Source organism: Mustela lutreola, chromosome 14 (genome assembly GCF_030435805.1).
Source record: "Mustela lutreola isolate mMusLut2 chromosome 14, mMusLut2.pri, whole genome shotgun sequence".
Lineage (NCBI taxonomy): Eukaryota > Metazoa > Chordata > Mammalia > Carnivora > Mustelidae > Mustela > Mustela lutreola.
This window is the reverse complement of record NC_081303.1, coordinates 31,766,627-31,779,867: the sequence shown is the minus strand read 5'-3', so window position 1 is coordinate 31,779,867 and position 13,241 is coordinate 31,766,627. Positions and strand designations below refer to the sequence as shown.

Sequence of the window (13,241 nt, the reverse complement as noted above, 5' to 3'; positions counted from 1 at the left end):
AGTAGTTGGCAGAGCAAGGATTCAAGCCCCAGCAGTCTGACTTTCCTTCTGGGCATTTCTCCCTGTCGAGTAATTCAAGAAATAGACAAGGCTTGCACATCTGTCACTAGAATGTCCACCACTGTATTTTATACGTGAGGGGAAGGGAAGGGAACTCAGAGAGAGGAGGAAAGAGAGAAAAGGAAGAGAGACACTCATGAAATATTTAGCAATGTGCGAAACCTAGTGCCCCTTGCCATGGCCCCCAGAGCCCTGTGTGATCCAGGCCCTATTGCTCTGGCCTCAATTCTCAGCCCACTGCTCCCCAGTTTCTACCCACAGTAGGTCCCTTGTTCTTTCTTCATGGCACCAAATCAGCCAAGTTTCAGGGCCTGTGTTCTCGCTATTCCCTCTGCCTTGAACGCTGGTTCCCCAGATACTTACCTGACTTTTATCTGCCCCCCCCTATTCTGACTTCTGCTCAAGACCTCCCCAGAGGGCCCCCCTACCCCGGCCACTCCATCTAGAGTAAAATCCCTCATGCACACAGTTGTTAAGTCACCTCCACTAAACAGAAACACAGGAGGGTAAGTTCCCTGTGTACCCCCAGCACAGTCACAGGGGAGCTTGGGATCTGTGAATGAATGAATGAGGGAATGAATGAATGAATGAATGAATGAACAGATGATGGTGCTTTCACACAATGGACTTTATCATACAAATATTGAAAATCATTAATGGGGGCACCTGAGTGGCTCAGTTGATGAGGCATCTGTCTCTGGCTTCTGCTCAGGTGGTGATCTCACATCGGTGAGAAAGAGCCCCATGCGCAGCTCCACACTGAGCAGGAAGTCTGCTTAAGGTTCTCTTTGCCCCTCCCCCACCCTGTAAGCTCGCTCATGTTCTCTCTCTCAAATAAACAAATCTTTAAAACTAAAATAAAATAATTAATTTTTAAAATTTTTTAAAAAATAAAATAGGGGCACCTGGGTGACCCAGTCGGTTAAGTGTCTGCCTCGGCTCGGGTTGTGATCCCTGAGTCCTGGGATTGAGTCCCACATTGGGCTCCCTGCTTCGCGGGGACTCTGCTTCTCCTTCTTCCTCTACTCCTCCCCCACCCCACTCAAGCTCGTGTGCTCTCTCTCTCAAATAATAAAATAAATTTTAAAAATAAATGACAATAAAATAATAAAAATAAAAATCACTTATGAATGACATAGAAAACCTCATTTTATAGTATTAAATAACAAATGGGAAATAAAATTTTATTTATATACACATTTAGAAACACAGGAGTGATATTTGGTTGATAATTTATGATACTTTTTCTTTATTTTTCGAATTTTCTATAACAATAATGGACTATTTTTTCAGTCAGAAAAAAAAATAAGGAAAGCATAAAAGTTTTTTAAGTCCTGCAGCTCCATCACTACATGAGACATTTATATGACGTAACCACTATTTATGTGATCAGATTTATACAGTGAAACCGTCCAGCCAAGCAAAGCTGAAGAACAACTCAAATACCCATTGTTGGGGGAGGGGTGTGTTCTTGGGACAGCCAGCTAGCACGGCCAGGTGGGGAGGGCCACCTCCAAGACCTTCCAGCCTAACTGAGGAGAAAGGACCCAGCTGCCATAGATTTTTCTTGGGGAAAAAGTGAGGTAAAGAAATTTACAGGGGCACCTGTGTGGCTCAGTGGGTTAAAGCCTCTGCCTTTGGCACAGGTCATGATCCCAGGGTCCTGGGATCGAGCCCCACATCGGGCTCTCTGCTCAACAGGGAGCCTGCTTCCTCCTCTCACTCTCTCTCTCTCTCTGCCTGCCTCTCTGCCTACTTGTGATCTCTGTCTGTCAAATAAATAAATAAAAACTTCTAAAAAAAAATTACAAAAAAGAAATAAGCACCAAGGGTCCCCCAGGATTGGGCAAGACGTGGTGAGCCTTTGGTGCAGCAGGTGAGGAGAGGGTGTGAGAGATCTCTGAGGCCAGAACGAAACTCAGCCCTGCCACCCCTCGCCCCATGGACACGGGTTGGTGGACTGAACATAAACAAGAATGTGGCCCTCCTTCCTACCCCTAGGATTAGGGATAGAAAGAAACAAGAACACACACTAGAGTGTGGAAAGGAGAGAGGGTGCCAGGCAGGGGAAGGAGTTTGCACGTGGCTGAGAAATCTGGGCCACTGGAAACCACCTGAAACATTAGTGTAGACCTCAGCATCTGCTGTGCTGTGCCCTCTCACCTGAGGCTCGGAAACAACCTTTTGACCGTCGGGATGCTGGAAACTTCCTTGAGACACGGTGCTCTCTCCTATGGCACAAAACACAAACAAACATTGTGATTTGAACTTGTGCTTTTCCCATCTAACCTGAAGAAGGAATGGGACACGGTCTGCTTTTCTACCAGCTGCAGGTCCAAGCCCATGGCCCCAAGTGAGCCACGGTAAGTGTGAAATCCACATACAAAACCCTCTCCGTTCCAGCCACCCCAAGGCATGCTGGTCACCTGAACTCTGCTCTGAACCGAGCCGTTCCTTAGGAATCCCAGAAACCAGGGCCACGTGCAGTTGGATCACAGGGATCCTCCTGAGCCTCCTGTCTAGGACAGGACAATATCTTCGCAGGTCAAAGATCTAATCCTGCCGTTTGGTGATCAGCTCTCCCCCGGTGTCACTTAGCACTGCTCAGCACACTCCACCCCTGTCTCCCATCACTGCCACCCTTGGGAGCAGGACGGAAGAGTAGGTCTGTGCTAGCAAACCCCAACAGTAAGCTCTTGGGTGCAAGATGACAGAGCTTGAGGCACAGATGGCACTTCCCTCCTTCCTCCACCCTGCAGCCTCTCTCCTAGAAACTATGCATCCAAGCGGAGGGCAGGAGGTACTGGGCTTGGCCTCGTTCTGCTTGCCCCAGCGAAGAGGCAGACTGCAAAGGAAGGAAGCAGAGTGCCCCACCCCCACCAGAGGCATGCAAAGTATCAATCCCAAGGCTGCCCCATAGTAGTGGGTCCTCAGTCAGATGTACACCCACCATTCAGGGCTTTATGGGCTCTGATCCCACCACCTCCTCCCTCTCCCACTTCCTCCGCTTCAAAACTTCTCCCCCAGGTCTTACCAAGGGGTGGGTGGAACAGCTGGGTTTCCTCCCAGGCTCCTCCTCCAGGAGTTCCTGTCAGTGCCAGGCTGCCACCAGTCCCAGGAACTGAGTAAAGAGGCACTGGGCCCCCCATCTGCCCCAGACTTCCTCCTGCTGGGTGGGAGCTGAGCTGGTGGGGAAAGGCCGGCTGCTGAGGGCTGGGCTGGCCCGGGCCCATCTGCTCCAGGGTTGGCCACAAGGCTGGGCCAGCACCAAGGGTTCCTGAGTTGCTCTGACGTCCCGAGAGATCATGGTAGAAAGTGCTTTCTAAGGACATAGAGCAAAGAGGAAGAGCTGAGAACTGAAATATAGCATCAGAATGGACCGACCACACCAGGACCATTCCTGCCCACATCCTCCTTGGAAAGAAGTCACAGAGACAGGGCGCTGGAGGTGGCTGCCGTTAACGTCGATGACAGGCCCAACCCAGCAGTGGTTGTCACACCTCTCACTGCTTATGACTTGGAGTCGACAAAATGATTTCCCTCACCGCCATGTACGATCCCTGAGCCTTAAACGAGTGCTTTAGTTCACTGGGAGGATAGAAGTTACCACTTTACTTCATGCCATACTGTTTTATTTTGGATAAACTTTCCCCTTTAATGATTTCCTCATGGACTTGGGTGTTTGAAACATGGGCAGTTGATGGTTAAAATACAAATGAGACCACAGACATGATGGCTCTGCTTTTAAAGAATCAGAGCATCGGCCCTGGAAATGAGTGTGGTGGTCTTCCTTCCGGCTCCACCATTTTGCCGATGAGATGGACCGCCGTGTGGACGTGTGCTGTGATGGGTCCAAGGTCATGGTGCTGGTGGGGCTGATGACCCCCATGCTCAACTGGGTGAAAAGAGACACGGCTGTTTCCTGGCAGAAGCGGCATTCGGAAACACCCAGCCTGACTCCCCTCCAGTCCTTGACCTTCACAGGTCCCATGACACAATGGCAAAGCCCAGACACAGCAACCAAAGCCGGCGTGCCTTGCCTTCCCCCTGCTTATCCGTAAAGGGTGTGCTAAAGGGTGGGAAACGGCTAGAATCAGAGATGAAGCCCTGTCCTGACCCCACTGTGGAGGAAAGGGCACAGAACCAACTGGGGGAAATACTTCCCGCCCAACCCAGCACCCAGAGGCAGCCTGAGGGGAAAGGAGAGATGTGTTGATGGAAGGTACGTCACATGTGTGTAGCCTTTGAATGCTCAAACCCAAAACGGATAGCTCAAAAAGATCTCCCTGTGTCCCCAACATCCACAGAAGTACGGACAACCCATCATCTCTGGCTTCCTCTCTGGGGAGAAGCTATAAAAGGCTGGTGAAACCATGAGATCACGACACAGACTAATGAGTATTAAAACCTGAATGGAGGGCAGAAACTCTCACAACGCGGGAACTGAGCAATGTGGGATGCCCATGGCCACCTGGAGTGGTGGGAAGAAGGTGCCTAGACCGATGCGTCAGGCTTACACTGGCAAGGCAGTGCTCCAGGAAGGGCAAGGCAAGTGTTTCCCAAGTTCCACCTCTCGTATGATCAGGCGCTGAGGGTCAGCCCTCGCACACTTGGGCCCTTGGCGTGGATACCTGGTGTTCCTCTGGCTCCTGCAGCATCTGAGTGAGCAGAATGGAGATCCCCACTGTCTGCTGCTACCTTGTGCTAGTGAAAAAAAGTAAAAATCTTCTTAAGCCACACAAACAAAAGCAAGAACAGGGAACAACAGTTTAAAAATTGAGTTGGGGCACCTGGGTGGCTCAGTGGGTTAAGCCTCTGCCTTAGCCTGGGTCATAATATCAGGGTCCTAGGATCGAGCCACATGTCCCCCACTCATCAAGGAGCCAGCTTCTGCCCCTCACCCCATTCTCTTTCTCTCAAATAAGTAAATTAAATCTTTAAAAATAAATTAAAATTCTAAAAAATAGCAATTAAGTCAAAAAGAAATTTCAGACGGAGTGGCAAGGTAGGGGAACCTCGCCTGAATGCCAAGGGCTGGCAGGAGAGGCACAAGACATCCACTGTCTCCCCAAGGAAGGGACTAACCGTCGGGGCCAGGGTCCCTTGTGTGCAACACATGAAGGGAGTCAGAGCCGCGTGTGCCTTGAAAAATCTACCCTGTCCCGTCTTCCAAAACAGTGGAAGGAAGAGAAGGGAGGCAGCCCCGTTCCAATTATGTTACAATTACTGCCAGCAGCTTTTGCACTTGTCAGAACAAAAAGGAAAGGCCTGGAAATCTTTTAAGCAATTGCCCTACATTACATGAAAGTGACACGGGTCCACTATGATCCGCTGTTCCTAACAGAGAGATGAAAGCTTTAATGGTCATAAAATGTATCTTCTAGGACTGCAGAGAAGGGTGGCAAGGGCGATCGGCAAGAGGGCCCCAGGTCTCACAGGCAGACACAGGAAAATATTTCCACCAGAGAGAGACAGGCAGCAGCTAGGAAGCTGAGCACCGCCCCTGCTTGGGTCCACTTGGGCCTCGTGGGAGCTGGGAGACTTCATGGCCCTCCACGGGGTCAGGGATTTGCCAAGGTCAGTGCCTGCCTACTCGGTGCTAGGGGAGCAAAGGGAGAAACAGGTCTCAACGCCTGGCCCGGCCCCAGCCTCACTCACCAGCAGCTCCTCGTGCCGCCTGCGAAGGGGCACCAGCCAGGCTGGCTCCGGGTCCCTGTCTCCACGGCGTCTCTCTACAACCAAGGGATCGGACAGCTTCAGTCTCTCTGCTAGCTGTGCCAGGTTTCCAGCCGGGTCAGGGGTGGACATAAGAGACAGGAAAGGAGAAATAGAAACACAATGGGGAACGAGGCAGTAAGGGAATAGGAGAAAGACCGCCTTCGCTCCCTTGCAAATTAGATTACAAAGAATAATTGAGAGGTAGCAAATTCAGCAGGTACCTTTCCGAAATTGCAGCATAATAAACAATTAACCCATCTGGGTGTTAGATCCTCCATAAGACATAAGAAGAAAGTGTTACTCAGCTCTGCACCCGTGCAAGGGGGTGTGCTCTTCGAGGCTTCCCGAACTTCAAACTTCGGTGCTCTGGGCAACCGCCTGGACTGTTGCCAAAATGCTAATTCTGATTCCAGAATTCTGGGTGGGGCCTGAGATTCTGCATGTCTGACCAGCTTCCCAATAACGCTCATGCTGCTGGTCAAGGGACTACTATGTCTTGCAAGATTCAGAAGCCCCAAACTTCCCACCTTCCCCACTCCTGGTCCCTGAGCTCGCCATAACCGCCAGCCTGTTGGCAGACACCAGGGGCAGGGAGCTAGGCACCTGAGGTGGGTCTCTCGCTATAGGAGCCAACACTCGGGCTTCACATAAAGCAAAGCAAAAGTTGACAGTGGGTTGCCGTCCTCTCCAGCTAATGGATTTTTCTTCCGTTAATTGGAACAACTATTGGCCTGATTATTTTCTTCCCTAGGAACTAAGTTGATTTGTTTTTGTTTTCTTTTTTTAACATATCCCACATGTGATAAAATATTCCATGCATTTAAAAGCATTTTAATAAGGATCATTTCCCGTTTTAATCACTAAAATATATTTTCCAAGTCCAGCGTCTATAATTAGAACGGTTCATCTCAACGTGCAGTTTCACTGTCCCAGAAAACCAGTTGCAAGACTAAGTTTCTGGCAGAGCACACGCCTGGCTTCCCACCTCCCGATGCCAGCACCCTCCACCCTCTGCCTGTTTCTTTGTGAGGTGTCAGGACTGGGCTTATCGCACCTGGGCATGCATACGGGGTCAAAGACAGCCATGGGCTCCAATTTTCCAGCATGTTCAAAGGAGATGGGATGCAGAATCGAAGTTCTTCACAACAGCTTTCTCTGAACGCCAAAGATAAAACACCTACAGAGAACCCTTTGAGAACCTCACCTTGATGAGTTCCCCTAATAGCACAGGGTGATTGCTGTCTTCCTGGCTAAGGAGGGCCGTGCCGATGGCTTCGCAGTAATGCAAGGCCTGGGACGCAAGGCCGTAATCTGCCAGCCGGGAAGCATAAAGGAGCTTATACACCTGTGAAGAGGAACAGAGCCAGTGACCACGAGTCCATCCAGGCAGGCACAGAAGGAGAGGAATGTAGATAAGACTTCCTGGAAGGCAGCTGACTGCCAGCTTCCACTAACTCTGGCATCCAAGTCTCAAGGAGGGCCTCCTGCCCATTTAGGACATTCTATTTGGGTATGGGCACAATTTCCAATCCAGCCTGCCGGTCCTGCGTCGTGGAGAGAGAGACAGGAGTCACCACCAGCTCAGTGTCCGTAGACTGAGTCACCATCAAAAAGCACCAGGCCACTTACTTCTTATCAGGAAACCCTCCCACCTGGAAAGCCTGGTGTAGGTGGGGCAGAGGACCAGGCACCAGGAGGGACACAGAAAGGAAAAAGAAAAGACTCTGACACAGAGCAGGCTGGTATTCACAGAAGCATGAGGAGCAGAGCAGGATGGAACGTTAGGGTTTGGGAATCAGACAAATCCAAGGTCAAATTTCAGCTCCACACTGGGCGTGCCACCTTGGGTTGGTTACTCCACCCCCCTGTGCCTCAGTTTCCTCACCATAATACGGGGATAATAATACTATTCACCCCTTGGATGTTGTAAAGATTAGATAATCCATGCAAAGGTCTTAGAACAAACGGTACCCAAGGGGTGGGAGCCAAGAGCACGTAAGTCCTCTGAACGTCAGTTTCCTCTCTTGGGAAAGGGGGTCATCATGCCCACCTCAGGGGATGAGACATAACACTCTGAGACACAAAGGCGCTGTGCCCGCACCTAGAGCACACACACTAAAACCAGCACCTAGAGCACACACACTAAAACCAGCTAGTCCCCTTACGTTCAGCCCACAGGAGATTGCAAGGGGATGACCCAAGAAGGGAGAGAGATGAAAGGACTATTCTCGAAGGAGCTGGCCCGACACAGCTTTGTCGGGGAAGGAGAGTCTGGTAAATCTCTGAAAGAAGACACTAACGGGGTCACTTCCTTCCTCTAACGAATTCACTTGTTTTCAAGGTTTGGATTTGTGCTTCGTGTTGTGCTGTGTGTGTGTGTGTCCAGGTGCACTCTGGGGACAGGCACTGAAGGAGTCTTGATGAATGTGAGGTGACAACAGGGCATCCAGCAGAGAAGTTAAGAGAAAAGAGGCGAACCCACAGCGTGCACGCCACTTGCACAGCCAAAGCCCCAAGAGAAAGAAGAGCAGGGGAGCACTGGGGTTACAGCTGGGAGGAGCTTTCCAAGCTCAAAGACAGGGGTCCAAAAGAGATGGCAGGAGCAGGTCAGATGGAGGGAGCAGCCCGGGCCGTGCCTGGGCTGGGCCCCCCTACTCCCACCTCTGGCAGGACGGCCAAGGGCCAGAGGAGAAGGGAGAGCTGTCTGGGGAGAGCACAAGAGAAGGTTCTGCCAAGCAAGGATGAGGAGTGGGGGCCCTGGGACACCAGCTGATTTCCAGAGGGGCCGCTGCCGTGTGTTGCTTTCGTATCTTAGAATACAGACCTTAAGGAGACCTAGGACGACATCCTAACTCTTCCCACACTCAACCTAAGGAGGAAAAGTGCTGTCGATGACTTAGCCAGGGCTACACTATGCCAAATAGCAAAGCTGGAGATCCCGCTGCCGGCGGTCATCGGCCGCTCAGACGGCGGCCGACCGTGTGCTCGGTTACCTGGAAAGAAGGGATGAAGGATCTGGGGCGGCCCAGCGTCTGACAGTACTCGAAGATTTCCGTCCTCTGGATAGCCTCGGTCGTTGCAAATTTCAAAAACTCTTGACTAAAACCAGAGAATAATAATAAAGGAAATTGAGGAGGGAAGGGAGGGGAGGCTTTCCAATCCTAGCAGACAAACACCATTCGTGGAGGAGCTTCTGCCTGGCTGGATCTCCAGCACGGCTCCGAGACAGGAAAGACGCTCTGGGCCTCTGGAGGGAACGTTCGGCCTCCTCTCGTTCCACCTTCTTGAGGCTGGGGATGGAACAGAACAGAGCCCTGCACCAGAGGTGCTGGGGAGCAAAGCTGCAGAAAAGGAGGGGTTCCCCACCTTCTTTGCTGGAGGGTCCCCTAAGGCAAGCTGCTCTCCATCTCCCTTCGGGGCGCTAGGTGCTCCTCTTAAACATGCTGGGAGCGAGTCCTGTGCCCTGAAGGTCTAGAACGCACAGCTGTGCGAGGCCACTTCTGGTGTGAACAGAAGAAAGAGGGAGTGATGTGGGGCCCCAAGACAGGAAGGCGTGGATGAGGATGGGGAGGACAGCTGAGCCCAAAATCAAAAGACAGTCCCTATACTGGTGTTCTTTCAGCCAAGGAGGAAGCAGGCTGAACGAAGGAGATCCAAGGGGCTTCCAGACCCTTCCACAAGCCCCTACATCTTGTCGTGGTATTGGAACCCATGGCCTCCCAGCTATCTTCAGAAACGCCCTCGTGCGACAAAAACACAGGAGGGAGACGAATGAACCCCTACACACTTCTTGCCGCATTTGGCACAGACGGGATGTGACAAGCCAATCAGAGGCCATCAGAGACCACGGCCAAAGAGAGCCACCCACGAGACTGTATGTTTCCGCAACGGTAGGCCGCCTGGCACAACAGTGGTCAGTCCGGGCTCTGCTCCAGGTCCAGCGTGACTCCACACCCGCTGTGTTAACCTTGGATAAGTTATTTAACCTCTCTGTGCCTTGGTTTCCCTCCTCTACCAAGTGAAGACTAAAAATATACCTTATTTATAGGTAATGATTAAAGTCGGTAATGATTAAAGGAAACGGTGCAAATAAAATGACTGTGTAAAATAAAAAACAAAAATAAAATATAGAAAATAATAAAATAAAATAAGTAACGGGGGACTTTGAGTAGCTTGTGCACCAAGTCAGTGTAAGGATGTAAGGAATAAGCATAAACTTCTTCCAGCTTCCAGTTCTGCCCAGGGCTGACTCTGAGCCAGGCCCAGGGCTGCCTAGCACGGAGCCCCAAGCCGCCCTCTCCCTGATGGCACTAACGAGTCAGCCGAGGTGACCTCTGCTCATGGAACCAGGGTGCCACCCAGTGGTCAGAGGGGCACAATACACCCCAAAGGAACACAAACGCAGTTTGGGGGAGCCTGAGGCCCCCGGTTGGTGTGATGCAGCACCCACTGGGCACCTCCCTGCCCAGCCCCTTGAAGAAAAGACCCCCAGAGGAAAGGAGCAGCAGTAGGTGAAATTCACACAGGAAAATGGAAAAGGGGGCCATGAAACCCAGCGAGGGCTCAAACAATCCCCTGGAAAAGGTGCTTCCTGCTTCCTTCCCCCAGAGCATCACATACCTGTGGCTACTGCCAAGCAAGGCCAGATGGTCAGTCTTCACGGTGTAGTGGCCAAAGGGCACGTGAGCCATGAGGTAGCAGAAGTGAGCGGCCTCCACCAGCCCCTTCCCTGCTGCAGGAGGAGGAGAGCAAGCCCCAGTCACAGAGCCCGGCTGTGTGGGGACCCACTTGCTGGGCGTGATGGGAGAGAGATGACAGGGGGCTTGGGGCTCAGAGGGGAGCGTCCTCACAGGGGTGAAGGGGACAACAGCTCAGGTCAGGAGTCACGCCCCAAACCACGCATTCTTGGCTTTGACATAATTCCGTTTCAGCTCTCTTTGGCCAAAAGAGGCCTCTAGCGCTTATTCCCCTCCTGAATTTGTGATTAGGAATTTGCTAAGCATTTTAGTCCTTCCTGAAGGTGAAAAGGGAGCAGATGCGTACACCTGAGCAAAGACACGGGCTGTGGGGAGCTGCTGTTTTTCAATTAGACTTCTTGGGGCACTAATGCTCCTCCTGCTGAAGTCGAACAATAGGAAACTTTTCCCAGGGCTCATAAAATTCACGATAATTACCAGCTTGTTCCCACTTCCAGAATGCTCTCCCATACATTTCCCATTACCTCAAAACTGAATTAATTCAAGTAGTAAAGTACCCAGCACAGTGCCTGACACCCAGAAATGACTAAACAAATGCTTGCCCTTCTGAGTGTGAACAGCCAACCAGCTGCTCCTCCCGGCTCTTTTCAGTTTAACAGAGTGTTTTGCCACAAAGTTTACAAAGACTATCATGATTCCTAGATGTTCTGCCCCTTGACCAAATTTGAGAACCACTGAGCTGGAACATCCAGTCGCCCCTGAGTATTTATAAGGCCAGGTTCACTGGCCTTATAAATAAATACAAGTGCAGACGACACACAATTACCCAGGGTAGTTCGGGCAAAGATAGAGTTTGCTCTCCGGCTGAGCTGGGTCACTGTACGACTAACCGTAACAGGAGGCGAGGGTCCCCAGAGTTAACTCTGTCTTCAGGGAAGTCTGACCAGGGATAGAAAGCCAACTGCTGAGAGTTGCCTTCTCCAGCAGCACAGCCCTGAATCTCGGGGTCTGGACTGTACTGGCTTGCAGCGGAAATTCTGGGAAATGGAGTCAAGATTGACACTCCTTACCCTGGAGGTTCTTTCCCCCAGACACAGAGGCTCCTGGGTCAAAGGAGAGCCTGAGGCTCAGATCGGGCCCTGCACAGCACCCAAGAGCCTGCAGACAGATGTTTACAGATGGCCTAGAGATGCCCTAGAGGAGAAGAGGGCGGGAGGGCTGGCTTCGTCTTACCCAGGGTGTCCCCCATGGTGATAATGGCTCGCTGAAGCAGCTCCGGGTCCCCGCCCTGATTCGACAGAATCACAGCCAAGTGAGGCCTCCAGTCTCCCCACTGCTTGTCCGCACAGCACTGAAAGGCAGCAGACGAAGTGGGAGATTTACTGACTCACGTAGCGCTAGCCAGAGTGTAGGAGAAGAAAGCTGTCCATCTCCTAGTTTGGAGTTCGGGGAATGCGGCTTATACCGGACTATAGCACTGTCCTTCATTGATTTAGATATCTCCTTTTAAAAAAGCAAGGCTCCTAGAAGGATGGGTAGCAGACAGACACGTGCACATACATATATACATGGGAATATGGGGAGGTAGGTAAATAAAATGACACTACTGATCACTTCCTGATTTTCAATTTCTTCCTGGTGCCCCCACCCCTGCCCAATCCGAACAAGAAGGGACAACATCCGGAAAATAAAACAAAACAAAACAAACCCTGATGTTTCAGTGGGAGAAGGAAGACCAAACATCCTTGACTCATGAAGAATCCACATTAGCCGGTTAGAAGTCAGGGGGACCCTAGGTCCTTAATACCTTACCACATGGCTAGTGTTTTCTGGTTTTACAAAGGCCTTTCACACGCATCACCTCAGTTAACCTTCACAACAACCCTAGAAGTTGAATTCCTATTGCCCCTCGAAGGACAAGGAAAGCAGGCCACGTGTCCCAGCCCACCACCCAGTCTCCACTCATCTTGCTCCTGGCTGAGGGCTGTGCCCCCTCCTTCCGGGGACAATGCAGGAGCAGCAGAGCTCCACAAGGGGGCAGTAGGGTGCACACAGAGCGGGGAAAGGGAAAATACCCCACACAAAGGGTCGGGTGTGGGCCTCCCTTCTCCAGAATGAAGAGGGATTTCAGGACAGGAAACATCAATAAAGCAACAACATGATGTCACAGAAAAAATTTGGTTCCTGGATTCAAATGGAGTCCTGCTTCCTTTTTTTTTTTTTTAAGCTTTATTTATTTTAGAGGAGCACAGTGGGGTGGGCAGAGGGAAAAGGAGAGAGGGAGAGAGAGAGAATTCCAAGCAGACACCCTGCTGACCACAGAGCCTCACACAGGGCTCCATCTCACAATCCTGAGATCAGGACCTGATCCAAAATCAACCATCCACAGCTCAACCTTCTGAGCCACACAGGCTGCTTCCTACTCACTTTGTGACCTTGAGCAAGTTTCTCAAAACCTTTTTTCCTCATCTCTTGAGTGGAGATCATCATTTCTACCTAACCGGGTAGTGCTGATAAGAAAATAAGATAGCCAGGTCAAGCACATAGCATAATGCTTTGCCCTTCGTTTGCTCATTATAAATGACACATAGTACAAATACACACACACACACACACACACACACACACACAGACGGAAGCCCAGCAAAAGGAAAGAGGTGATTTTCAGACCAGTCCATCTCCCAGTCTGTTACACAGAGCAGGTGGAGTGGAAGATGGACACTAGTAACAGCTCAGATTTGGAGGTTAGAAAAATTCACAATTATT

The 13,241-nt window shown here is 50.9% G+C and overlaps 1 protein-coding gene across 1 annotated transcript in view; it reads right to left on the bottom strand.

The window, feature by feature from the left end:
- SEC16B (SEC16 homolog B, endoplasmic reticulum export factor) overlaps positions 1-13,241 on the bottom strand; it is a 41,419-nt gene that overhangs the window by 5,154 nt on the left and 23,024 nt on the right. The window contains 8 exon segments of the mRNA XM_059146200.1: positions 2,224-2,291; positions 3,095-3,382; positions 4,692-4,764; positions 5,719-5,832; positions 6,983-7,123; positions 8,772-8,877; positions 10,399-10,510; positions 11,709-11,826. Coding sequence (XP_059002183.1) covers positions 2,224-2,291; positions 3,095-3,382; positions 4,692-4,764; positions 5,719-5,832; positions 6,983-7,123; positions 8,772-8,877; positions 10,399-10,510; positions 11,709-11,826 — 1,020 coding nt within the window.